The 27,035-nt window shown below is 37.4% G+C and overlaps 3 protein-coding genes across 4 annotated transcripts in view; all 3 read right to left on the bottom strand.

The window, feature by feature from the left end:
- Positions 1-8,353, bottom strand: part of ptprn2 (protein tyrosine phosphatase receptor type N2) — a 139,727-nt gene extending 131,374 nt beyond the window's left edge. Inside the window, exon 1 of the mRNA XM_041967530.1 lies at positions 8,053-8,353. Within this exon, the coding sequence (XP_041823464.1) occupies positions 8,053-8,137 (85 nt within the window). The 5' untranslated portion in view covers positions 8,138-8,353. The remainder of the gene's footprint in view (positions 1-8,052) is intronic.
- A 1,403-nt stretch (positions 8,354-9,756) lies between these two features.
- On the bottom strand, positions 9,757-19,966 carry ncapg2 (non-SMC condensin II complex, subunit G2). Its single transcript, XM_041967526.1, has 27 exons — positions 19,887-19,966; positions 19,536-19,644; positions 17,926-18,093; positions 17,590-17,704; positions 17,346-17,503; positions 16,997-17,131; positions 16,778-16,872; positions 16,518-16,674; positions 16,325-16,417; positions 16,123-16,248; positions 15,804-15,983; positions 15,203-15,355; positions 14,841-15,063; positions 14,665-14,762; positions 13,978-14,148; positions 13,811-13,881; positions 13,552-13,705; positions 13,265-13,438; positions 12,989-13,102; positions 12,525-12,671; positions 11,605-11,704; positions 11,286-11,479; positions 10,984-11,118; positions 10,742-10,845; positions 10,536-10,636; positions 10,346-10,445; positions 9,757-10,250 (listed from the first exon to the last, which is right to left on the bottom strand). Exons 2-27 carry the CDS (start codon positions 19,611-19,613, stop codon positions 10,199-10,201), a joined length of 3,396 nt encoding a protein of 1,131 aa, XP_041823460.1. The 5' UTR covers positions 19,614-19,644; positions 19,887-19,966; the 3' UTR covers positions 9,757-10,198.
- A 291-nt stretch (positions 19,967-20,257) lies between these two features.
- The window catches only part of esyt2b (extended synaptotagmin-like protein 2b), a 40,394-nt gene continuing 33,616 nt past the window's right edge, over positions 20,258-27,035 (bottom strand). For both annotated transcript variants that reach the window (XM_041967533.1, XM_041967534.1), the window contains 9 exons: positions 26,942-27,016; positions 25,641-25,727; positions 25,366-25,515; positions 23,111-23,469; positions 22,807-22,905; positions 22,458-22,589; positions 21,895-22,000; positions 21,412-21,461; positions 20,258-21,301 (listed from right to left, as the gene is read on the bottom strand). In XM_041967533.1, the coding sequence (XP_041823467.1) occupies positions 21,232-21,301; positions 21,412-21,461; positions 21,895-22,000; positions 22,458-22,589; positions 22,807-22,905; positions 23,111-23,469; positions 25,366-25,515; positions 25,641-25,727; positions 26,942-27,016 (1,128 nt within the window). In that variant the 3' untranslated portion in view covers positions 20,258-21,231. The remainder of the gene's footprint in view (positions 21,302-21,411; positions 21,462-21,894; positions 22,001-22,457; positions 22,590-22,806; positions 22,906-23,110; positions 23,470-25,365; positions 25,516-25,640; positions 25,728-26,941; positions 27,017-27,035) is intronic.

Raw genomic sequence — 27,035 nt, 5'->3', positions numbered from 1 at the left:
GCACTGTTCTACGTGTTCAATCAAAAAGAACAACAAAAAAACAAAAAACACATGTGAGTCATATTTTTACACCTGACATGTCTTCAAGAAATAAAAAAAAAAATCTTTTGAAATATATATAATAATCAGCCACAACATTAAAACCATCTGCCTAATATTTCATAGGCTACTCTCAGCAGATGTTAGCTTGGATGTTAGCTGCAGAACCTTTGGGTCATGCGGGCTGTGGTGTAAGTCCTCTATGAACCAGGAAATCCTGTATATAACTAATAAGATATAGATCTTTGTGGTAGGGTTGAGATTTTCAAATATATAGAAACTTTATCAGACGCAAAATAGAAGGCGGGAATATCGTTTATATTGAGATAGCTTAATTTGAATTAAAATAATATTTTCATTTGCATTTTGCACAGCTGTTTTTTTGTTATGCCATTGAAAAGTACTTTTCATTCATTTTGTTTTAGGAGCATTTAATTTAATATAAAGCTACTTTAATTTCAGTCAACTGTTTTAATGCACATGTGCTGCCTGCCAATCCTTAATAAAAGTGTATTTAGCACCGAAGGCTGTAAATTAGAACTGTCTCTTTGGTTACGTGACCAAAAAAAATATATATATATATCGAGATATATATCGTATATCGTGATTTGGGTTAAAAAAAAATATCGAGATATAAGATTTGGTTCATATCGCCCAGCCCTGCTTTGTGGTGTTTTTCCAAATTTCCTAGTGTTTCTAAGCCAAACAGTAGACTGAATGTTATTCTGTGTTTTAGTTGAATGACTGTGAACTAATTGGAGTTAAAAACAGTCTCCCCCTTAAAATTTCACTCTCCCTTGTCTCTCTAGTGACAATCCTTCTCCTTGACCCAGAACATCTTCTAGGTTAACCTTGAACCAAAGCAGGAATAAGCCTAACAAGATGGATTGCCTTCGCGTGTCTATTTGACACAATTATGGCTCACTCCCTCTCAAGATGCAATTATGTTCATCAGGAAATACACAGAAACAGTTTGCTCCTTTGTTCCCAACACACTCCTATGAGCATCTGTTGAATCAGAGAAATGGCAAACATTGCCTATTATTACAGCAACCACGGCAGCATCCCAAGTCACTAATACACAGCCTGCTTTGTGTTGTTTGTTTTTTGTCTGAGAATCAGCGTTTACACTTTCAAGAATGCATCTTTGAAATAAACTAAAATAACATAAAACTCATAAATCCAATTTTTCCTTCCAATCTGAGAAGCAGCCACACCTGAATAGCTTATTAAGCTATGATTCATGTCTTCCTGATCCGCTAAAAACAAGACTTTAGCTGCATGTTGGTTCAGTTCAGCCATGATAAGATTATTTATACCACTTTTTGCTTTTTGTTAGTAAAAATGTATATGCACATATTACATCAAACAACAGACGATAGCAGAAAATCTTAATGTTGATTAGTTACTCTCATATTGAATGTTGCAGCTGCTGCAGCTGATTTTTAATTTAGACAAACAGGCTTTGCAAAAATCACCCAATGCTTATTTACCCATCCTGCACTGCCATGCACACAAAGAGAGGATGAGCTGCACAATAAAGTCTCATCCAATAGGTCATTACTAACTCAAAGCTTTGGTAAATTCTAGAGGGGCTCTTCATCCAACATGTCAATAAAGTCTGAACTCAGTGTCAGCTGCATCAAACTGACCCTCTTCTATATCAGTCAGGATGACTCAGACATCCCAAGAGAAGAGAAAAATGCACTGTGACCTTTACTGAGAGTGTGAGAGATGGTTATATTAGTTTGGCAGTCCTATTAGAGCTTATCCTTGGATCAGGTTTTGCTTTAATTATGTTTAGGTCAGGGACAGTGCTTTATAAAAGGAATTTTCATTATTAAATCTTCTCTGATATGAGAAATGAACTGCTTATATTAGTGTTAAGAGTACAGTCATATAAAGTCTCATTAGAAAAGCTGGCCAGCTTTATGCACCATTTAAAATTATGATAGCTGCTAAATCTGGTAGCATTATTCCAACTTCTTCTTACAATCAGGTTGGGTATTTCCTCAATACCCTCACTCCTTAAAACAATTTTTTCAGTCTGTTTAAATGCTTTAAAATCCTATTAACACTTAATAAAGACTTCATAGATGCTAGTAAATAAAGTTGTTGTCAACTGACAGCCAATCCTGCTTACTACAGGTGTGGAAATGTCTCGATCCCAAGATGCATCACTCTGCAGACATGAAACAATCTGCATCAACACAGAGATGAAATGAGGTTCTGCAGCCATCTAGAATAAATAGTTTACCGTCATTAACTGGTGATTTTCTGGCATCACCAGAAAAATAAAGCTGCATTAAACTGCTGTAAAACACCAAAGAAGAAGTTACATTAGACTGCTCTTTTGCATTTAATTGTGGGAGCTTTTCTATGCTAACATTACTGTGACATATTGGAGAATGTGCCAGAGAAAGATAAAGACATAAAGGGATTTTTTTTTAAAGACAGAAAAAAGCTAGTTAAAAAAAATGCAATAATTAAATGCAAATAGAAGATTTGCAAAATGCAGATAGAAAGATTAACCACTGTGACAGATTAGCCACTGGATTAAAAAACACTCAAAGGCCCTTTTCTCCACACAAGTTGCTCATTTATAAAAGAAGGCTGTACTTACAGAAGTTTGTGAACTTTGATGAAGTAGACAAGGGAAGAAGAAAAAAGAATGACTAACTTTAGGAACTGTGGTAACAGTTTTCACGCTTACCTAATTTTTGCAACCTCAAAGTATAGCACGTCAGACAATTTTGCCAAGAAATAACGATTTCCCTAAATCTGGGTAACATTATATTCATCACAATTTATCAGTACAATACTGAGGCAGGATACTCAGACACTGATATAAAAAGAAACATATCATTCATATTAAAGACAGCTGTCTGCAGTCTATTCATCCATCCATGGTGCATTTCGATTGTTAACAAACTAACTAAAACCACACTCAGATCAATACATGTAACTAATAAAGACAAGAAAAAAAACAAGCGATAACTACAACTCCTAAAGCAAATATTAAAAGAAAGCTATTTTTTTTTCTTTGTGCAGAAGAAAAAGAACAAACTAAAACCAGGACTCAGAATTTCATCTCCAGGTAAGAAACCTTCTGTGGTCCAAGCTCTAAGTGTAGACTTTAAATAATTAAAGTCCTCACCAAGCGGCAACTTCCGCCTGTAAAATGAGAAGCCTATGCCGAAGTGCAAAAAAATAGCAGTTCACCCCTCATCCGCTAGGGGCTGGCTCCAAAACAGAGCAAATCCCCATAGACTCCCATGTTAAAAAGGCCAACTTTACAGCAGAAATAAACATGTTTAAAGCCTGGTACAAAAATCAATTTTAGAATTAATAGGTAAAGTTTACCTTCATGACAACTGTGAGGGGGGTGAATTTTTTTCTAACTCATCTTTTTGGATGTTATTTAATCTTGAAATTCTGCATAATTAGGGGTGTGTCCTTTTGATTGACAGTTATCCAATATACGCCTAAAGAAGGGAGAATGCAGCACAACTGCGGTTTTTGCCCGGCTAACAGCGCGCCTACCTCCGTTAGCTTGGGGTTAGCTCGGTTAGCGTTTAGCTACAGGCAGCTCGGAGTTTGATGGTTGTCAATCGTCCACCCCCATCTTCACACTCCCCCACTCAGCTTGACCTCTTTGCCCATTTTTGCAGACTAACGACACGCGTGACGCTACGAAGATGGCGACGGTGGGAACGCCCAACGAGCTTCAATTTTGCTCTTCAGAAACCTATGGGTGAAATAGGCTCCGTCCATCTTTTACAGTCTATGGTCCTCACCCAGCTAGTTGTGACTGTAAATCACAACCATACACCTAGAAAATTATGTTAAAAAAGCTCAAATATGATGAGAAAGAAATCTGTACACATAAACATGTATTTTCTAATCCATAAACCTGCAAACCTAATGATATTTGCCTTAAAATTACTAACATTTTGTGCTTAGAGCTTAAAAAAAAAAGCTTGATAACACTGAATATGGTACTTGTAATAATTTCCAGGTTGTAGTTTTTCCAAGTTATAGTGATCTGTTATATTTCTATCTACTAGCAAACATGAGTTTCCCACATATTTTACTTCATAAATAATATTCAGAACAAATATTTATATTTAATTAAAACACACAACTTTCAGTGAGGCAGGACTTATTTGAAAATATTCATAATCTGCTATATCATATAATATCTACCATCACAACACTGCATATTTTAATCCCCTCAGATGATTTAGAACTACTATAAGATATCTGATATCATAATTTAGTCTTGATGTCTATGGCATGACTAAGGCCCATGGCCAAATAGATAGAGCTTAGAAGCCAATGAATCAAATCTAACTTGTCTGGGTATATTAGGAGATGGATGCTGATAGTCAGCTGTGATGAAAAGACCCAGCAATACAACCTCAAAGCACAATATCTGTACATACTGGAGATAAGAAGCCATCTTGTGTATCGCTACCATCAGTACATTCTTCTTGTCTACAGAACGTGTGTGTAAAGGAGAGTTGTTTCTATAAACTGGGTTTAAGTGGGCTGAAGCAGAATCCCTTAAAGGCTGCGGTGGTCAGTGTAATCAATATGAAGCAAAGACCTCAGTTTCAGTGTTAAACTCTCTTCAGTCTCATAGTCATGTTCCTGCTACATTTGTTTGTGCAGTAATACATTGGTAATAGTTAGACCGACAAATCAAATGAAAAAAAATTCCCATCACACATATTTCATTAGATGAATATTTCTCTGTTTAACTTTAATACGCGTTTCTTGTTAATGACATGCGACCTTGCAGGTGGAGAACGGTTGTCTGTCTATTTAACAAGCGGGGGGACTTTCAGTAGGCGGTATTGGGATTCAGAGCACTGCCAAACCGCAGCAAAGAGAATAGAGATGCTGAACAGAATTTTAACAACGATCCTGATAGCAGTACACAGAGAAAAGCACTGGAGTGATGAGGTGCGCCAAGATTCATTTCTGCAAATTTTCCATTGGCTGAACACTACTCAGCAGACAATAAATTCATTATTTAAATTAAGCTTTTTTTTTTTCCAACTTAGTTCAAAGAAAAGTTATTGACCTTCCTGCACTCTTTTAATAAAGTATTTAGGAGTAGTTGTCAATATTTATATATATTTTATAGATATCTTTAGTAATAAGATTAACATGCTTTGATGTAGATTCTCAGTCATCCAGGTCATGGATTTTTTTTTGTCTCTTGAAAGAGACAAAAAAGAAGTCCACTTGCTTTCTATTCGATGGTATACTTTGTGTCATAATACATAAGGAATACTCCTACATTTGTCAAATCCCCCTGTCTTTGGTTAATTTACAAGTCTGCTTTTATTCACTTCAGACCACCAGGCTTAAGGCTGGTTAGTGAGTCACCCCAGCGGGAACTTAACGCATTAACCTCGCCATGACCTCTCCTGTTCTTTGGACCAGAGTGAGCTCCTAAAGGAAGCAGTCCTGAAGTCATTTTCTCAAGGTGAAATAACTGTATATCATCTGAATAAGTTTGAACCCTTAGAACATTACAGGCATTAACATTGATCTGTAGCATAACAGCTATAAAACCTAAAAGGTCCCTGTAAATGTAAATTTAAAAAATGACCAGAATGGAATAATTTTACGTAATTTAAATCTTGTATTCAATATATAATGAGCAAGATCATGATGAATGTTGTCTCTGAATTATTAGCTGTTTAATATGGGTGTTTTGCAAAAATGTCACTTTTTAGAACACAAACATTATTACAGTAACTAATTACAGTTTTTCTGAATAATGTAAAATAGTGACAAAAATTTAACTGAGTGATTAAAATATTGATTCATAAAACATTTTTGGTTGTTTTCTTTTATGCTACTGGACGCGGGAAAAAAATGTAGAGGAATGCAGCATCCCAGCCTTTCTTCAAATAGTTACAGATCCAAGTATTGCTTCATATTTAACAAGCAACTGTGAGTAATTTCTGGGTCAGAAGCAGAAGGATGAAGGAGAGAGGAGATGAAGACCCACAAATTTCACATCCCACTGAAATATATCACTTTGAAAGAGGCACTGATGGCACAAAACGGCACAGATTTCATCTTCATGAACACAAAGTTCTCTGCTTCATGATAATTTTACATTTTGCTTGCAGTTTGTTTTTGTAACAGTTGGTTCCACCTTTCCCTGTTGGTGCTGCATTAAATAGCCAATTAAAGTTTGGAATCACAAGTCAGATTTCTCCATAAATAACTCTAGACAAAGTGCTAGTGGAGCATGATATTTTCATTTATTTCTAGTTAACTAACTGCTACAGAAAATTTACCATAAAAAAAAAAACCAAAGCAAAGGTTTGGAAAAGAAAGATGGAGAGGCTGGAGACTCAGCTCGATGTGTGACTTAAAAGTACCCTGCAAGCTTACATGGCCCTATATCATACTGATATAGGGCCCCAAAAAAGTCACAGTTCTTGACACAATAGCCACTTCAGACAGCAAATATATGGTCTCAAGCATGTAAAAAAGTGACTTTAATCACAACATGTCCCCTTTAAATGTTACAGTGATTAACTACACAATTAGAGCATTAAGCTGCAGATTTATTTTCCCGTGTCTGGCTTTCATGTGCACTCAGACATAAAGTCACGCCCACGCACAGCCCACTCGATCTGTCCCTCTCTCACGCAAGCAATAAATATATCCACTGTGTTTATTATTGTATGCATTGTTCATACATGCGGCTTATCACACCAGCACACTTTAATTCAAAGCTTTCCAATGTCATAATCCGCAGCGGGGCTCATTAAAAATAATAACTAACTCTCAGCTACACTCTGACAATTGAAACCTTCATCTTTTAGACACAGAAATACACAGTCTGAGAACGTAATGAGAAGAGTACGCATGGGGAGTAAGCACTGACTCATACACAAGTACCTTTAAAGCATAAATTAGCCAACTTGCAGGGATGAGAACCCCATAAAGAATTGCAGCTTTCCGACTTTCTATATTACTGTATGTTTGTTTACCTAACAACCTACAAGAGTAAAGACATAAACACATGTATGTGTGTATTTAAAAAATAAGGATGAAAGAAGGATATAAGAAAAAAAAAGAAAGGGACACTCTTGTGTTCTAAATATAAAGTATATGATGCAGCTGGGTGTCTGTATGAATCAGCACAGGACATGAGTGCCAGCCGGAAACCTATATTTGCCTCTTGCTCATCATAAAGTTTATGCTGTCATATGTTCTGGCTGCTGACACTAGACCAGTAGGTGTGATTCGAGGTGTAAAATTTACAGTCAGAAGTGAGGAGATTTTTCTTTCAGTCAGTGCAGCAGAAAAACTGTCAAGTGAATTTTCTTAAATGTTCAAAATAGTCCAAACTATATTGCTTTGGACATTTCTGACACTTTTTTCCCCCACAACACAGCAGTGTCTGAGGCAGGGCTGGAAGAACAAATCAAGGGTAGTGAAAATACAACTCAGCCAAGTATAAATATTAAACAGGGCCACGACCTCTTCCAGAGGAAGCATAGGATATGATTAAATATTTAACTGGATTTAAAATTGAATGCTCCCTTAAAGTATGTGTGAGTAATTCTCTATTGAGGCCATAAGAAATGTTAAGCAGTTCAGCTGAATAAGACTGCTCATGTGGCTCAAGTGAGAAAAAAAAAAAGTCTCACAGGAAACATTTTGTCCATTAGGCCTGGGAGATTACGTAACTTTTCCTCTTGGATCTTCATTTTTCATCCAATCTGCTACAGAAGAGCGCAAAGCTGACTCTTAGCGGTTGCATGAAAATGGCGATTTGCAAACATATTGGTCTAAACGCGCATTTTCTGAACTTTTGCAAAGAGAGTATGTTTATAACTGAGATCCAGCCAAAGCGAGACAGTCTGGAGGATTTAGCACCACGGACAGAGTCTGTGAGCCACTTACAGGCACGAAGAAGAAAAGGCAGGTAAATAAAAATCAAAACAAACTAATAATCAAAGTGCAACTGCTTACCAAATTTTCTGTCGGCGAGGGCAGGTGAGGAGCAAAGGCTGACAGCCAATGCAGCGAAGAGGATGGGACACCACCGTGAATCCATACCGCTCCTGACTAAACACTAATCCATCGCACACCTTCGCTAAAACAGCATGTTTACCGTCGGACTCGGGCTGCTCGGAGGTGGATGTTATTGCAGCATGTTGGGAGGAAAAAACGGGGAAAACGGGCAAGATTCGCTAAGTATAACACAATACAGGCGTTGCTTCAGCACCACAAACAGCAACCAGCTTCACGGAGGAGCCCCTCCTAAGTTTCTGACGTCAAGCACACACATGGTGAGGAGGGATGATGCGTGCAGCTTGCAATGGAGGGATGGATGGATGGCTGGATGGTAGAGGAGTCAGGAGTTCTGAATGATTACTACCCGGAGGGCATGAAGGCAACACTAAACCCGTGAAAAAAGCAGAGGAACTTCATATTGATTTATACGCCTTGGGCAGACGGCTGGAAAACAGGTGTTCAATAAGCTATTGCTGTGTGCAAACCAAATATCATTAGCATTTCTGGATTTATTCTACTTTTTAAAGCACAGGAGTAGCCAAGAAATCCAATTTACCAAAAACAAAATGCTCCACATTTAACATAGTTAGGATGCCTAATGTTTCTAAGTTTGTCTTGAAAAGGCAAAAAATATGATCAAAAACCCACTTATGTATCACATTATACCCATAAATCCGTTTGATTAGGTAATGACAAAGAGGATGCATTTAGCAATGAACAAAAATAATTACCCCAAAAGTTACTGGTATGACTAATATAAGAAGTATTTTACAATTCTGGCAGTCCTCAATTAAATAAATTTATTTCATTTTGTCTTGCACCCCCCCTATAAAGCAATAAAAATGTGTCCCAGTGTAAAATAACTTTGCATTCAGTGTCACAATTTACACCAATGACTTGTGGCACACCTGCATGTGTTACACATTTTCTGTTGAGAATGACTGATAAAGAAGTATTAGAGCATTTTAACTGGATCTTTATCAACTATGAAAACATTGTACTTAGATATCTAACAGAGTAACATATAGAAGCTGGTAATTTCTGGAATAGAAATGTAATAAAATTCTGTCATCTGATGTTTTATAGTAAATATTCACATCAAGAATAATGCAGAAGCACTCATTAAGATGACTACCAGTAATGTTAACCAAACCTTTACTAATTAGCACAATGCGCAGCAGTTGCTGTTACCCTGGAAATGTTGAGTCTGTGCCACCTTTTCCTGAAACTGGAACATTTGAATTAACCCTTTAATGTCCTCACTGAGAAATAATTAATAACTGTGTCTGCATTTTTTTTTCTAAATGTCCCAGCTAAATGGCTGAGATGCATCCTCAGTATAAAAATCTGAAAAAGAAACAAATTCACTTTTAGCATAGCATAATTAAACTGAATGTTGGAGATGGTTCCAGCTTGTTTACTTCCACACATTAAATTAGATACAGAAAAGTAAGTAAAACCGAGGACATAAAAGGGTTAAATCTACATGTATGTAAACTGAGACTGGAAGCCATAAAAAGCAGTGAAGATGATGTATGATTTGTTTGTACAGTTATTACTTTGCAAACCGCTGCACATGCAAGAAAATGTCGGAAGTGCAAATATAAATAAAACAGGTTAAGTTGACTGATACATTAAATTTTATTCAGATTAGTAGCAACTTACGCTTCAAACAAACCAACAGATATATAAACACATATACTGGCACATTACAATAAAAAAGTATTTGTTTTAAAATATTTATGCAAATGAGAGGAATAGAAGATGAACACTTGAAAGAAGAATAACATTTCATCAAATAAACCATATTTCTGCTGTCAAGAACTTAATCAGTATTTTTCAACATCAGTGTTAAAAGCCTCAGAGACAAGCTTTGAGTGATGTGAGCCATCGAGAAATGAATAAACAAAGATGGTGGTAGCTGGAAAAACGTAGCAGACATGCACTCTGTTCTAGGTTTTAATATGAAACATATCTTACAAAAACCTATAAGGGAAACTGAAATATTGAGGGCATCATATGTATACCCTCTTCTGTTTTATACAATACAAAAGTGAAGCAGAAATGACATCATACCAGAAAATACTAAATGTAGAGAAAGTCACAACTGCAGAATCTCATTCAAAGACGTCACTGAAGATTCATAAATAACCCTGCGGCAGAAAAAGATTACAAAGTAAATAAAGCTCATACACCAACAACAATTTATCCTCAGACTGTATGAAACATCTTATTCCCACTAACTCACCTCTGGATGTCGTTGCTGTCTACGGATGAGACGGTGTGTTTACAAAGCTGCTGCTGGACAGACACAGCGGTGCTTTTTAAGCCAGCTTTACACTGCCCCGCTGATTAATATAAAAAAATAAAAAAAGGAAGCTGTTTTATTAACAGAAACTTAAAATCTTGAAATTAAAAATCTGGCCATGAAAACTCACCGCGTTTGATGACCACCAAGACACGCAGGACGGCAGCCAGTTCATTCAGACTGTTAAGGGCCTCGGAGTCCAAAGATGAGCTGACCTCAGTCAAAAATGACCTAAAAGAAGATCTCAAGTCATTATGCTAGTAGTTCTTGAATGTCTTTCTTAGAGTTCATGCAAGACTTTAGTGCAAGTGCTTAAAGGAGGCTTTAAGTGTATACTTGGTGACAGAGGGTGATTTGAGCATGACAGACAGCAGGATGCTGGACAAAGTAGGCATGTCCTCCACAGACTGTGGGGTGATCAGCTCCTCTGGATGGGTTATCTGTAGAAATACAAATATCTGATCTGACTAATCTTTCTTATCTTTTTAGGTCTTATGTCTGACAATCAAACAGCTTAAGAATATATTGGACAAACACATCTAAATAATATTTTTGTTGCTGTTCTCTGCTGCACGCACCTTTTGGAGCACATGTCTCATCTCAACGATGATGATAGCAAAGACAGTAGAAAAGACACCGCTGAGAAGGGCTCTGTCCCAGGTCTGTGCCACTCGCAGGAAGTCTGTCAGACCAGGAACAGCTGACTGACACAGCTAATCAGTGCAGAAAGAGGTGCAGATCAGAAAATAAGCAGCACAAGAAACTTTATATTCAAGTCTGGTATTCTACTGTTAGCTCATAAATGTAGCATAAAAATGAGCAATTAAAAAGAAATAAATATAGAAATTAAGAAAATTGCAAATGAAAAATGACAATAAACCTGCTTTCCTTCTTCTGGTTGCTTCTTAAGGCAGCGAGCCAAGAGTTCTATAATCTTCTGGAAAATGCTGGAAACTGAAGCCAAAGTGACAGAAGCTCCATCGTTCTGACCCTGGTTTTCCTCTTCAAGTACGCAGCAGTTTGCCACCTCTTTCAACACTTGCAGCACTGCAGGGATACACAAGTAGCCTGCCTCTGAAGAAAAGAAAAAAAGATAGAGGAATCCACTGTTATTTCTTCTATGTGGTCCAAGCAGAATGATGCAACAGAGCTATGTGTGGTGAAATAAACAAACTTACTGCCATATTTTAAACTCTCACCTGAGAGAAGGATGAGGGAGCACAGGTGGAGGATTTGGTTTCTGAATGTCTCGTCCCCCAAACCCACGAGTAAAATATCATGACAGATTGACAGAAAGCTCTGGGGGGAAAAAAAATGCATCAGTCATGATGAAGTTTCATGTTTAAAATCAACAAAAAACAAATGGCTTGAAATTTTTAAGGAAACCATCTTTTCCAGACAGAAGAATTGGTGCTGTAACTACCACCTTTGAGCACTCAAACACATGCATGGCTACGCTCTAGATCTCACTGCAGGAGCAATGTGGTGTCAAAGTAAAAACAATGGCACAAATGAGAAGTGCACACACTCCAGAATGGCAGTATGATGAGCATGGACTGAGTGTTTGTGAAGTGATGCAGAACAATTGATGATGGGTGTAAATTTACACAGCAGAACTCAAAGTCCTGGATAAAAACACAACTGTGTGTTATGTCTACTACAGCCTAGGCACAGGCTGTGTGCTGGAGTGAAAGCAAAGAAAAAAATGTTAGGTGGTAATTTATGAACAAAAAGGATACAATTCCATCTGCCTGCTGAGAAATCATGTCACTACTTTCCAACCCACATAAAGGATCTCACAAACGTACTCCAACATGATACAACATCCATCTGCATTATAATCATCCACGATTCAGAAAAGGAAACAGCTGCACATCAACAGTAATCAGAAAGCTTCAGAATATCCTACACTCACAGTTAATGGCCTTTAATTTAAGGTGAAAGGACATGTTATAGTCTAATTAAGTTGAGAAAATACATAGAAAAAAAATGCACAACAGCAAAATATTGTCATCCATCATGTAAATCCAAATCACACTTTTATGTGATAGAAAAGAAAAGTTCACAAGCTGTCTTTCTGGAGTTTTTTCAGTATTTAAAGAGTGACAAAAGAGTTAACCTCAGATATCTGTGTGGCCAGCTGCTGGGACTTGTCCAGATCCTCTGCATCATCTCCAATATGTTTAGTCAGAAAGGGCAGCACTCTGTCTGCTACCCACGCTGCCACATGCTCCAGAGAGAGCAAGTAGTCTCGGCCGTCTGTTGACTAGGAAACAGAGAAAATAACTAATTTCTTTCTGTCTTTAATTTTTCTCGAGGTAAAGAACAGGCTCCTGACAAAAATAAAAAAAAAAACAACTCCTTTTTTCCTTTGTCAAACCTCTTTGTTGCAAATGCAAATTGATACAAGCCTTTGTATGAATAAAACAAAAGAAGTATGATCTAGAAACCTGCAGCCGCATCAATTTATAACAAGGAAGTGCTGGATAAATGTAGCATACTCACTAAAATGAGGTGCAAACTAAATGTAGTGTCTTTAATTTGTATAATTGAAGATTCATAAATAAATAAATGTAGACTTACATTATGTTGCAGATGTGCACCAAGGCGACCGTGGTACATAAAGGCTTGCAGTGCAGTCTCCATGCTGGGATGTCCAGGGTCCTCTGTGGAGCTGAGGTGACTGTATAGCACTGACTGCACATAGAATAAACTTCTTATAATAGAAACACTTTATCTGTTATTAGTACACATTAAATGTAAATGCAGGATTGAATACAAGAATTGTTTTATATACAGTAATTACATTTTTTTTCCAAAGGGGAAAAAAAAGGCATAAAACCCAGACTGTTATATTACCTTCCAGTTTCCCAGAGCTGTATGGAGCTCTTTCAGGGGTCTCTGACCAAGAGCCAAGACCTTCTCCCGTGTTGATGTGTGGCTGAAAAGGTAATCCAGGTAAGCCAGTGCCAGGTCTGGTTTGGCCTCCACCGTCTCCTGAATACGCACCTTTCTACTGACTGTCATCTTGTCCTGAAATTGGCAAGAAGAAACTTTTACTGAACAGGAAGTGGAACTATTTAATATAAAATAATTTTATCATTTCATATCCAAATCAAAAGCTGTTTGGTGTAGTATTGACCGACCCCTTTCTTGGGAAGGGGCTCTGTGAGCCAATCAGTGACCAGTTCAAGGATGTCAGCAGCCTGGTCCCAGCTACAGATGCAGTCCAGCAGCTGGCTGTACTGTGTGGGCACAGCTCCTGAGTCCAGCCTTCTCAGCCTGGACAGGATTCCACAGCTGGGTCAAGAAAACAATACATGTCAGATAAGATTAAGAGGCAGCTACAACAACTAAACAGTATCAAAGTAACCATATATGACAAAGAGATGCACTGCTGCTCACCTGAATGTTGGAACTGCAGCTGGGGACATAAATGAGGCCAGCTGGATAAGAGGAACAGTGGATCGCTCATCCTAAAAGAATAAATAAATAAATTAGTAATGCTTTACTGTGCTGTCAGGCTTTTTTTGAAGAGTGGGAAAAACAAGAAAGCCAAGAAGCTATTGTACCTCAAAAGCCTGGAAATACTTGGACATAACGTTTCCAAACTTAGCAACAATATACTTGTGTGCCTCTTTGTTTTGTTTCAAGGACTCCTTGATACTTCTCCATAGGATAACCACGACCTCCAGCAAACTGGACACAACAGCCATGTCTTGTCCCAATGTGATGGATCCGCCCTGCCGAGAAAACATTTTACTTTGGGTCTCTCTGAACTCAAATATACAACATAATTTCACTTTTTATCTTGGTAGGGTGAAATACAGCAGTGGTTTAGAAGCACATATTTTGATACTGGATTATTATTTCTAAAAACAAGATTAGATGACCTGCAGCTGCATCATAGCTTACATTAGTTAAGATTTAATGAAGACAGCTGCAGTAAGCAATGGATGGTGTTTATGTGGCTTCTTGGATGTGACTGTTAAGTTGACCATAACCTTGTAAGATGTGCTTGATCTTCATCTGACTGTAGCAATGTGAGTACAGGTTGAGCCTGCATGGACTGGATAATCACAGCAGACAGTGGAGATGTGGAACATCAGGGCATGCATGGATGCTTATTTGTGATTATGGAAAGCTTTTCTGTTTGTTTTATTAAAAGCTGACAGGACTTGTGTGCAACCATGTCAGACAAATATTTCCACATCTAACTGTACTTGTTCTCTAACGTCTATCAGGCGTTTCCCTCTTACCTCACCGTTTTCCTTGTTGCTGTCATTAATCTCTGTCACGTCACAGTCAACCTGGATGCAGCCGTTAAGAGCGCGGCGAATGGCCAACATCAGCTTTACTGAAGAAGAAAACAATATACATGAGTACAGCACAGCATACTGCACTCCACTTTATAACCTAGTCACTGTGTACCTACTTATGTTGGTGGGTGTTGTATGTTTATGAGTATACTGGTAGAACTTCCTGGCAGCCATCGGGTTCATTTGGATGAGAGTGACGCACCGGTTGCACCACTCCTTCTCTGACTCGTTGATGGGTAAGAAGGACTTGAAGAGCAGCTCGACAATACGCCTGGAGACTGAATGCGAGTCTATAGCCAGGCGGGCAAGCAGATGGTCCATGTTGCAGATGTTCCAGAACTAGAGATTAGCAAATGGAGAAGTAAAATGTAAAGAAAAGCATCAACTGTGCTCACCTTCATTAACAGGTCTATTGGAAAAGGTTTATGTGACATTGGAATTTGGTTTAGAATTCACCCGAATTGACAGAAATCTCTACCTTGGCAGCACGAACTGCTTTAACCTTGATAAGAACGTCAAGGAAAGCTGTGCGGACTTTCTCAGAATTGTCGTGAAGGCTGTACTTAAGAGAGGGTAGGAGTTTTTCCAACAGTGGATGGCTGAGAGGGTTGTCCAGGACAATAGTCAAACACTGTGGTTAAACCAGGAGAGAGAGAGAGAAAAAAAAACATTTACACAGACCACAAATCATTAAACATCTGGTTCACAGTAACAGCTTTCAGTTTGCCCCAATAAAGACTTTGGGCAATAAGGACCAGATAGTTAAACATGTTCCCAGCTGATCCCGGGTCAGATTTCACTTTACTGTTACTCAGTGTCAATTCAGCCAATTTTTCCAACTTTCAAATTTATGATTTTGTTCATTTTTATGCTAGAAGCCAAACATATATACAAAAAAAAGCCTAAATATGGGGACATTTGGGACTTTTCTGCTTCTCTGGCATACATATTCTTTTTTTTTTTTTTTTTTACCAGAAAAATACTTTTGAGCTGGAAAATTGAAACTTAAATTGAAAGTAAACTCTGATTTGAAGTATGACAAGTTATATCAAAACCAGACAGAGGCAAAAGTGTTCCACCTTAAAAACCGAGCAGCGGATGTCGGGGGAGCTAATGTCAGCTGCAAGTTCCATCACCAGCTTCTTTAAGAAGTCTGTGATGATGGTTGGAGGGAGGAGCTCCCAGAACTTCAGCAGAATCTTACAGACACCCAGGATGGCACTGGAGCGCACAGTGGGGTGAGGGTCATAAAGGAGGCCCTGAGGATGACAAATAGTGGTTGTAATTTTAGATTACCAAGAGTGATGACAGCTCACATCTGAACTGATTTGTAAACCCAGTGTTAGATAGACAAAAATAGAACATTTAGCTAACAAGAATATCTTAAAGAAATCGTACCATTAAGGTGTCCAGCTGTTTTTGGATGTTCATGTCTATATTCTTAGTATTCTGATCTGGATCATGTACTGGGAAGGCATCAGTGAAAATCAAAGTTGCATTTGCACGCACCTCAAAGTTAGGAGCCTGAAGACGAACAGAAACACATTAGGACACAAAACATGAAAATACCAGCATATAACCAGTAACCATGCGTGCGTACGCTGAGAGCTTTCCAGAGTATTGGCTTGTAGAGGTCATACAGCATCTTGACTACGCTGTGACAGTTCTTCTTTGTGTGGAAATAACTCACAATCTGCATGAGAGCAAGGATAGAGAATTAACACAATGTATAAAACTTTGAAGAGGGGAATATATATATATATTTTTTTTTTTTTGCATTTTCTACAGACTACCTGTCGGACTTTGGCATGGACAGGCGATGCTCTATGAAGTAAGATTGCATTCTGCATCAAATCCTGAATGCATGTGCTTTCAATCTTCTTCAAGAAGTCCCCAGTGGCCTTCTTCCATGCTCTGAAGTAGATCTCTGCAATGTGAGTCACAATGCTCCTGGGAATGGGGAGAAAAAGAAAAAAAAAATACACAGTTGTAATACAATCAGCAATGAATTAGAAACCAAACAGTATAATTGAGAATAAAGTATGCCTCTTACTTGTTAAAAAACTCCAGCTGGTTTTTGATGGTGCCATGAATATCCCAAATGAATTCAATATTCCAGCTGAAAAGAAACACCAGGAATCGCTTTCCCTGTGACAATATACACATCATCAGGCTGACAGCTCAAGGACAAAAGCACAACTGTAATGATAACTGATTGTAAAATCATGAGACATCAAATACACACAGAGCAGCTAAATATCATTATACTCACATCATCATTTCTAATGAAGGTAGGATGGTGAAAGCACTGAAGCAGCAAGTCAATTATCTGCTTGTTGTCCTCTGATGTGTAGTCCAGACTCAAAAGCACATCATGGAGACTCCACACTCTCTGAATCTCAACACCCTGACAAAACACCAAAGAAAAGGAAGTTACATCAATAAATCTTATTAGATTCTTAGTCCTCTGTTTCTTAAAGGATTATGACTTACAAACACATGGCTGTGACTTATTTACACTCTTGGCTGTCACTATTGCTTTACTCCAGGTTGGAAAGCACTCCCCCTCCTATTGTAAAAATATTGAACTAACTGACAAGTGACAAAAAGGATATACTGACTGGTTTCTTTAAGGTGATGCTCTTCTGCAAAGAAGTGAGGATAGCAGCATGACCAAACTTTTCTTTCTCCGTCAGACCCTTCTTCCACCAGGCCTCAAAGAGCAGCTGTATGTGGACCTGCAGAGGCATCTCTGACACAGGAGGTGACACAAGGACTTCTGAGGGATGGAAATAAAGAAATCATTATAAAAATAACACAAATAAAAGAACATGTTAATCCAAACATCTGGGTAACAACATTTACCATGAAGCATGTGTGCAATTTCTAAAAGGGCACTGTAGGTATCACCATCTTGTAAAACCTTTAGAGACACTGTAGCCACCAGCGTCACACCGTCCACAACAGCCATGACATGTTTCTGAAGGGAAAATTTGGGGGGTAGAAGCTCAAAAAACAAGTACGCTGAGTAAAGAAGCAAAGCTCTAAAAACAAGGAAATCTATATTAAATAAACACACACACAACTGCTTTGTGCATACCTTATCCATCATTTCCTAATTTAAATATAACAATACAGAAACCTGGAGTAATGCTTTGAAGCATATGCTAGATTTGAATGTAGGCTGAGGGGTAAACTCACAGGGTCTGAAGCTGAATCCTGATTCATGTCCTTCTCCCAGCAGTCTGGAGGCAAGTCCAGCAGGATGCTCCGAAGAAGCAACTCCAGCTTCCCCCACAGAGCCTCTCTTTGGTCTCTGGGCATCTCCTGCACCACCTCCTCCACATCGAAGGGCTCAGCTTTATCCTTCTGCTCAGAAGTGCAGACAGGGGCACAGATTTTAGAGCAGCATATTTTCTACATCTGAATTAATATTAAACCATTATTGTAATTGGTCCAAAACAAATGGGATACACACAATCAAACCATTTAGTTTCTCTAGTTTAACCTTGAATATGACTTTAAGGGAACTTTGTGGCGATTCTAATCAGGTTATGTCCTTTTCTTCCAACATTTTATATTGCGTGCACATCATTTTTTAAACATCCTGTTTCAATGTCATGCTGACAAAACGGACCAGGTGGAAAATTTTCTGGATGTCCCAGTAAAATAATAATGAATAAAAGTAATAAAACATACAGCCAGGAAATGAAGAAAAATTATATATATATATATATATATATATATATATATATATATATATATATATATATATATATATATTTTTTTTTTTTTTTTTTTTTTTGTTTTTCTTCACTGTCTCCACTGGATAAACTCCAAGTTAGAATCATCTCATATTCATTCAAAGCAATATGTCCAAACTCCATCATATGCTAAAGACTCCTTAATACCATTTTATTTCAATAGAGATTTGTCTTAGGGTGGAGATTTACTGCTGGCACACAAGATAACACACCTTCAGCTATCAGGCTCCTCTTCTGTGAAACCAGCTCCAAGTCTGAGTTCAGGCATTACACACCATCTCTCTATTCAAAGACCCACACTGAAACTTTCCTTTTTGATAAAGCTTGTTAGTGCTGCTCAGGTGAACCTGAACTATCCTTAGATTAAGTTGCTATAGGGCAAGGGTCCTGGGATGTCTCCTTTCTCTGCCTGTGTCCCTTACATTTGCTTTTTATTTGCATTTGTATGCAATTAATTTGTCTCCACCATGTTTGAGTTCTTTCCTTTCTATCGATTATCTCTAGCGCTGGAGCTGTATTTAACAGGAAATGAATGCATCATGCAGTGAGGCTCCCTTTGTTTGTCATAATTCTGATTCTGTCAGAGGTCTATTCCTGATGAAAGGGAGTTTTCCCTTTACAATGTTTGCTCAAGAAAGAAAAATGGTAAGTCTTCTTTATGTCTACACACGTCTTGACATTACTGTGTAAAGTGCCCTGAGATTACTTTATGATTTGGAGCTATATAAACACAACTTATCTGAAATGAAAATCTCTATAAAGTTTGATTTAAGATGGCATTTTCATTTTCAGTGGCAGCTGACTCATCTCAGGTTTAAAAAAGTCGAATAAAAGCTGTTTAAGTCACCAAAACACGTGAACATGAGCCTCTAAATACATTTGCTCTTTTATGTCTATAATATTTGATCTATTTATATATTTTGCAAATGCTTCAACTAACGCAAATACAAGAGCTCTACAATATCCGTGTTTTATTGATTGGGCAAACAGAAATCAGATTCAGTTCAGAATACCACTAGCATTAACTAGCATATAGTAGCTACTTACATGAAGCCGAATAAAGCGCAGAAATTCCTCCACCTTTTCCTTACAGGCAGCTTCTAAAAACAGTTCTCGCTTGGACATGATTCCTGGTCCCCAAATGATAGGAAGCAACCTGAAGATATCAATAAAAACGGAGTTGAAACATCACGTAAAGTTGACAACCGTTTCGCTAACCAGACGGCGTAATTACAGTTACTAGACCAAAACAAATATGGCTATCCAGTTGTCGTTGGCATTAAAAGTTTTGTTTATCGCTAAGTGTTGTATTTGCTAACACCGCTGCCCGCAGCAGTGTCATGTTAAGATTTATACGCGTTACGGTATCGCATATGAACCATTTGCTTAATCTGTTACCTTTTTATTGATGGTTTTGAACTGGCAGTTAACCATAACAGCCGAGAGTGAACCCGCGCAAATTTGATTAGGTTCTTTACGTCAAGACGTCATACGTTTGATTTCCTACGCTGGCGTGTTGGTGTCCTTTTGTCCTTCGACCACTTGATGGCGACAAATCCCCACAAATATATCGTGTCTGATCTCAGTACAACAAAAGCAAGCCTGCAAAATGACGTTGTTGCTGGTCACACGTAATCTAAAATTCAGTACAAAACATAATTTATCGACTAGACCTAAACCACGACAACAATCGTGCTACTAGGTCAGCATACAATTCAATATTCTTGTATTTCAGACAGGGTTAAAAATAAAATCACACCACGTTTCACAAGAGAAACAATTTATTCATCAAAACCATCAGGCATTATATCATTTGGAGTAATAACGTAAAGAAGGCAAAAAAATACAGTGTGTTATTAAGGCACGGGATTTATAACAAGAAATTTATTTAAAATTTCCAACAAACAGTTTGAACCGCATTGCAAAACCTATACAAGCACAGACATAGATGCATCATCTTCACAGATTCTATCAGCCTGCTCACATAATGCAATAATTATCTTCACTGATACTTTTTTAGTTTGACTCATAGTTGGTTTTAGAACCATCAAACTCTTATTCAAGTATCCTTTACAGTGTTTGTAATGTGCAGCACTTGTTCATAGCCCTAAAATGCCCCTTTTTCAGTATCTGAGACTATATTCAGTACCACCAATATTGCACAAATCTCCAAAAATATACAGAGCAGACATTTCATCATTTGCATATGTGCATTCCATGTTTTTGATCAAGCATAAAGAAGAACAGGAGGTAACAAACAAATAACACTGCATGACAAGAAAAAAAAAAGAAAGAAAAATGCTACTTACTAATACTTTAGTGACTGAATCTGTTCCTTTGGTTAGAGGTTTTATAATAAACAAAGAATTTGTCACATTTTGCTAGACTGGATTAAAAATAGCTGTTGGACAGATCTCAATAAAAAAATTCCTTTAAGGAAACATAATGTCATTAAAACCCCTGCAAATTCCTGCAGTAATACATTTTAGCATGTTCATATTTACACAAAAACACAAAAAATAGAGACAAGGCAGTTAGTGTGTTTCAACACAGTACGGCATGGTACAATATCTTCCAATTGTCATCATGACATAAAACAGGAAATGTTTGGAAAAACTTCTTACATGCTGAAATGATTTCCATAAACTATATGAAAACATAAATTAATACATCAGCATGATGCACCTGCAGATTAACAAGATGAATGTATTCATGTTTGTTTTACAGGAGAGAAGTATTTTGATTACGTGAGGAGTGGATCTTGACTACTTCTGATGCTTTGAGACGACGAACCATCTTCACTTAGGTCATACCTGTAAAGGAAAATATAAACTACATGTGTTAATTACCTAAGACAACATAACATATAACCTCTATTAATCACTAAATTTTGCACATACAGAAGATAAAATATCATATTTACCACTGTGTGGTTCCTTTTGATATATCATCTCCACTTAAATCTACCAGTACCTATTATTTTGGACAAAAAAGAGAATAGAATACTTTTTATCATGGAACTGAGGTGCAAATAGTGTAGAAAATTGTAAAAGTTATATCAGAGGGGAACATTTCAAAAACACATTTCAGAAATTTAACAAAGCACACAAGAAAAAAAATGTGTGGAAATATTCCACTTAGTTATTTTCATATGTTCATTTGTTCTCCTGTTTTCTGAAATGTTTTTTTAATTTGCTGTTGGGGTTTTGACATTATTTTTTTGTAAAATGTATTTTCCATTAATTTGCATTTTTTTAAATCAGCATTGTCTCAATAGGAAAAAAAATCTGTTTTGGCAGCTTTTGTTCTTCCTTTTTGTTTTGTCGCTCGTGTTTTTCACCTGCAATATAATTATATCTAAAACTGGGGAAAAAATAATAAAAAAACAGAAATAAAAACTTGTTACCTTTCCCAAAAGACCTTTATGTTTGGACAGGATGCTCCCTCTGTTTTTCACTGCTACATCCAGAGTTCTTCTATGAAGCTCCACCATAGACACACTAAACTCAAACCTACAAACACAGACGCACACATTTTACAACAGCAAGCTGGACAAATCTACTTCATAATGGCTGTAAATTTGATGGAGACATTAGTGGTTGTAGATGCTGCTTTCTCTTGTTTCTGAAATTTGAGGGTACGTATTTGCCAAATGGAGGATCATATTTATTATGTGATGAAAGTGCAGGAAATCTTTCATCAAATATGCAAAATCATGAGGAGGTGAAACAAATCTGGGATAGGAAAAGGTAGCTGGCTGATGGCATTGAGATGTTTGCAACCTCCGGCTTAATTTTGGGAACTGGGAAACTCTGCGAGAAGAATAACTGAGATACCACAAAAACAATAAAAAGTAGGTTTAAAAGAAATCAAAACTTCAAATGTGATCAGTTAAAGGCTGAAACCTCAAATCTGACAACAGCAGATGATGAGTTGCCTTTAAGCTGAAATTATATAATCTAAACCCACGTTTGATCATAAACAGGGTTAAGAGTCCTCTTCATCGTGCTCGTCTTCCTCCTCCCCGTCCGGCTCTTGTCAGGCAGTAGATAGAGGCGTATGAAGGGATCTGAACTGTCTTTGGTGAAGGCGATCAAGTTGCTGTGAATACACAGAACAAAACTCTTTCAGGTTCACTTTGTTCAGGTTAATGCTGCCTATTTATTCATATAGTTATGGTAAGCAAATGGTAATCAATAGTTATCTGAACACAGACGGCCAAAAAGCAAGGACAGATTATTGAATGACAGTCCTTCAAACCATCTTTTACTACAAGAGCAGATTAAAACTGAGTATATTGTTGCAGTGTGTCCCTCACCGGCAGGCGTGCACCACCACAATGAGTTTGTTCCTCTGGGAGCTGTGTCGAACAGTCAGCTGGACCTCACCCAGGGGATACTGGCTGGGAGCCGAGCCACTAAAAACCCACAAAAATCTGTCAGTGTCATTTCCAGATGCTGCAGTTAAATTTGTGCAATGCACGTATATATAACAAGGACAGAGGGATCACTTGACATGAAAGATGATCAAATATTTATTTGTGTATGTTCAAAACCAGGATGAGACTTTGATACAGTCAGCTGTAGAATTAAATGAAGTACTACATGATATCTGGCATTTACTTCTGCAGCTGACGAAGCCTTTGCTGGAGCTCCAAGGTGGCGATGGGCAGAGAAATGTCCGAGGCCAGGCTGGGGGTGGACTCCTTGTGAGACTGGTGTTTCTGGGAGCTAGACATGTAGATGCTCAGGTTGGAGGTGCTGTGGCGAGGGCTGGCTGAGTACGGCTCGCCGTCCCGATGCTGCAGGGTGAGCGTGGAAGTGTGCATAGGCTGTGGAGGTGTGGGCGGGGGCAGCGGGGATTCAGAGGCTGACAGTCGCAGGGTGGGGGCTGCAGCTGTGGCTGGCTGCGGCACACTTGACTTCCTGACCTGAACTGATGAGGGCAGTTCTGAGGATACTTGCTTCTCCAGAGACAGGATCTACAGACAGAAAGGATGATGTCATCAGGTAGAAAATGCTGTGATACAGCTTAAACTGAGTAATTTCAATAGAATGATGAACTAAGTGAAAGTTTGGAGGCTTTCCATTAAACATTAGTGGCAAAATAATGATTTTTGCTAGAGTAGGACTGACCTAGTGGACTAAAGAGATTCTTTAATTATTACAGATGTATGTTTGTAGTTGTTTTTATTATTAATCTGTCTAAAAGATGAACAGCATTATGTGGCTACATTATTCTTTTTTATTTGATTAGTGGTGATTCAATACAAGATATCACACTTAGTCTCAGCGCCATGAACAGCAATGCAACTTACTATCTAATGTTTTCAGACATTAACTGACTAAATATTTCCACTAATGTTCAGTGGCAGAGCACTTTTAGTTTAGGCTTAAACTGGGTGATATATGATAATAAACATTTAGCCAAACTGTTCTCCCAGAATGCAGCTGTACAATCACGGCTAAGCAACATTAGGTAGTGGATTGGGTGCCACTGGGCCAATAAAGATTGGAAAATAACAGGAGTAGCTCTGCGATGTAAAAAGTTTAGAGTTTAAAATATTTTTTTAGCCTCAATAAAACCAAAAAGCATACATATAGTATAACCTCATCCCAGCTTTTAAATTAACTCTGCCCATGAAGACCACCCAACTGAGTATAATTGGCCTCATACACAAGTTAATAGAAATCATACAAATTAATAGTAAACCAAGAATAAAAAGATGACATAACGATTATTTTTCCAGCTGCGTCTTGAAATATTATGTGAATTGTGGAATTAAGGGTAATCATAGGAGCATTTTCATTGATTTTTCTTCCTTTTCCTGAACAAGGAAGTCACAAGTGAAAGGCTGATCTATCTTAAAACCTACTAAATCTACACAAACAGTGTTCATTACATCTTTAAATAACTGGAAAGATTTGTGAAATCACCTAATATGACAAAAATGCTAATTAAATTAAAAATAGTAATAAATAAATACACAAGAATTGAATACCAAATTATCAATATTTGATCTGATATTTTCCCTTCATGAACAACATGACTACAACTGATCCCACTGGTGAAGACTTTTTCTGGGTCTTCAGGCCTTTTATTTGATGCTTTTGTGTTTTAGTACAGTTTCTTTACCAGCTTGTTTGTCAAAGGAAATTAAATGGAAAACACATGATTAATCCCAGAGCAAACTTCGAATAATTTATATAAAATCTTTTAAAAACAGATATTTTTTTTATAATCTATATCTATATTAAATGGTTTATATAAAAGAATAAGAAAAAAAATTAAGACAATATTTGTGTGATGTACAAACCGACATCCTAACCTAATTTAATGAAATTAAGTTTCTCAAAATTTGGACAAAAAAAGGCACGGGCCCTGGTGAGAATGTGCACTTTGAAAAAGACCCCCATGCTTTTAAAATGAATAAAGCTGAATGCACTTTAACAAACTTGTAAAGGTAATTTGGCTCATTATCTGTAAAAAAAAAAAAAAAAAAGAAATCTGCTCAAGCCAGCTGTTTTCCCAGCTGGCAGAATCGTTAGTTGTTGGCAGCACCTTTATTTAATCTATTTCTCTACAAGAGTCAGTCAAACAGATTTAAAGTGGTCAATCTGCTACGGTTGTAAACTGCATAAATTTAGCATTGAGTGCTTGAATTAGAATACAATAGCTTAATTAGTAAGTTATTGTATTGTTGACACTACAATATTTGATTTGCTGCATCATTAATTCATACACATGCTCAGTAACTTTCTTACTAGTCATTCTGTGTGAATCTGCAGATTTTAAACGTATCTTCTAGCTGTAATGAACATTTTGTGTATCACTAATACACATAGGACCCGTGGCAAGTGATTCTGTTCATTTGTACCCTCAGGGCCATCTTCAGTTTGATGGTGGAGCTGGGCCCAGAGTTCTTGAGAGAAAAACACTGAGTCAGCGTCATGTCCTCCTCCTGAAGCAGTCCACTCAAAGGCACTGTCAAGTTACCCAGGGTGCATTTGTGCTTGTCATCTTTTATCTGTACAGTAAAAAAAGGCGGTAAATTCATACATTTTTAGATGAGTCAAGGGCTTTCCATAATTTTAGAGTACGATCTCGACACAAGCAGATTTTATTAGTAATATTCTAAAACTGCAGCATTACCTCCACCTCAAGCTCCTGTCTCCTGGGATTGTGGACAAGGAACGAGAAGCAATCCTCCCACAGAGGCTCCTTGGTCTTGTACCGAATCTTTAAGGGCAGACAGGTGATCATTTATTAGATGTTGATAACAAAAAAGGCATAAAATAGAATTTCACCTGACAAAATGCACAAATTTTAGTAGAAACAGTTTAGTTTTTTTTGGTATTTTTCATTTGAAGGTAGAAACATCAAAAATAACACATGATCAGTGCAGACATTGAGCTATATCCTTTGAATAAAGTCTAAATTTTACTTTTAATTCTGACAATGAGAGTGCCAACTTTAGGCGCTTACCTCCACACTGAGTGAATGGTGCTGTTTGAGATGGACATACCACTTACTATATGTATATACAGCAGACAAAAGTAAGACTTAATATAGCTACTGTGTTACCAAGTCATTTATATGGCATCAGTACAAATGAATGTGCATTCAAAGAATAGATTAAATGCAAAAAGGCCCAGAAACACAGTCCTGAGTAAAAAAAAAAAAAAAAAAAAAAAGCAATTTATTTATCTAGGGTGACATCAAACAATCAATCACAAAGCTTAAAATTATGCATGCTTCACAAAGCAGATGGAAGGTAAATATCCGAGTGAAAAGCAGAACACTAAGATGGTTTAGATGAATTCAGCAACTTTCATGCTATGTTTTGTCGCCATTTGCACTGGGAAATTGCTTTCAACGTGCTACAAGTTGGATGTGTTCCTTCACCGGCTTAGAAATCTTCAGCACTAAAGTAAACTGACAGGCCAAACAGAATCGCTCAGATGGTGCTGTGACATAAATGTTGAATGACACTGTGATAATAAATGGAAGCATCCTGCTTTGTTCTTTTCTTTGTGCAGTGACACGAAAATAGTGGAATTTTTAAATTGCGTAACTAAAAACATTGTGTGGGATTGTGTTATTTAATCATCTGTATTTCCACTCCTGACTTCAGCCTGATCACATGTGTAATCAGACATGTTCCCCTTTGAAAGCTAAAATTCGCATAGGAAACAGCTGTTTATGTGTTTTTTATTTCAGTTTCTCTCTTAAAGATAGATGATTCTGTAACATGGAAACATACTTGTGAGTGTTGGCTACAATTCAATATATGCTTTTGAAATAAAACAGAAATGAAAATGTTGAGCAATGGCAAAAGTGAAACAACATTTTTCTTCTCTGACAGAATTAAACTTCAGAGAACAAATCAATAATATATTTCAGGGCTGCCAAGTCAGAACAAGTTCAGTCAGTGGAATAATCCTGATACTCACCTTACTCTCATGTGTTTTATGTCCAACTGTGAACTGGACATAAGGGCTGGGTTCACTGCTGGTCTTCTTGGCTGACTATTAGACAATCAGAGGG

This window comes from Melanotaenia boesemani, chromosome 18 (genome assembly GCF_017639745.1).
Source record: "Melanotaenia boesemani isolate fMelBoe1 chromosome 18, fMelBoe1.pri, whole genome shotgun sequence".
NCBI lineage: Eukaryota > Metazoa > Chordata > Actinopteri > Atheriniformes > Melanotaeniidae > Melanotaenia > Melanotaenia boesemani.
The sequence above is the reverse complement of the archived record's forward strand: the minus strand, read 5'-3'. Positions and strand labels throughout refer to the sequence as shown.

Coding starts and splice junctions, on each gene's coding strand:
- ncapg2 (XM_041967526.1), bottom strand. CDS start 19,613: ATGTCCAAGCGAGAACTGTTTTTAGAAGCTGCCTGTAAGGAAAAGGTG. Junction 16,418..16,517: donor TCCATGCCAAAGTCCGACAG/GTAGTCTGTAGA, acceptor GCTCTCATGCAG/ATTGTGAGTTATTTCCACAC. Junction 13,439..13,551: donor AGCCCCTTCCCAAGAAAGGG/GTCGGTCAATAC, acceptor TGCCAATTTCAG/GACAAGATGACAGTCAGTAG.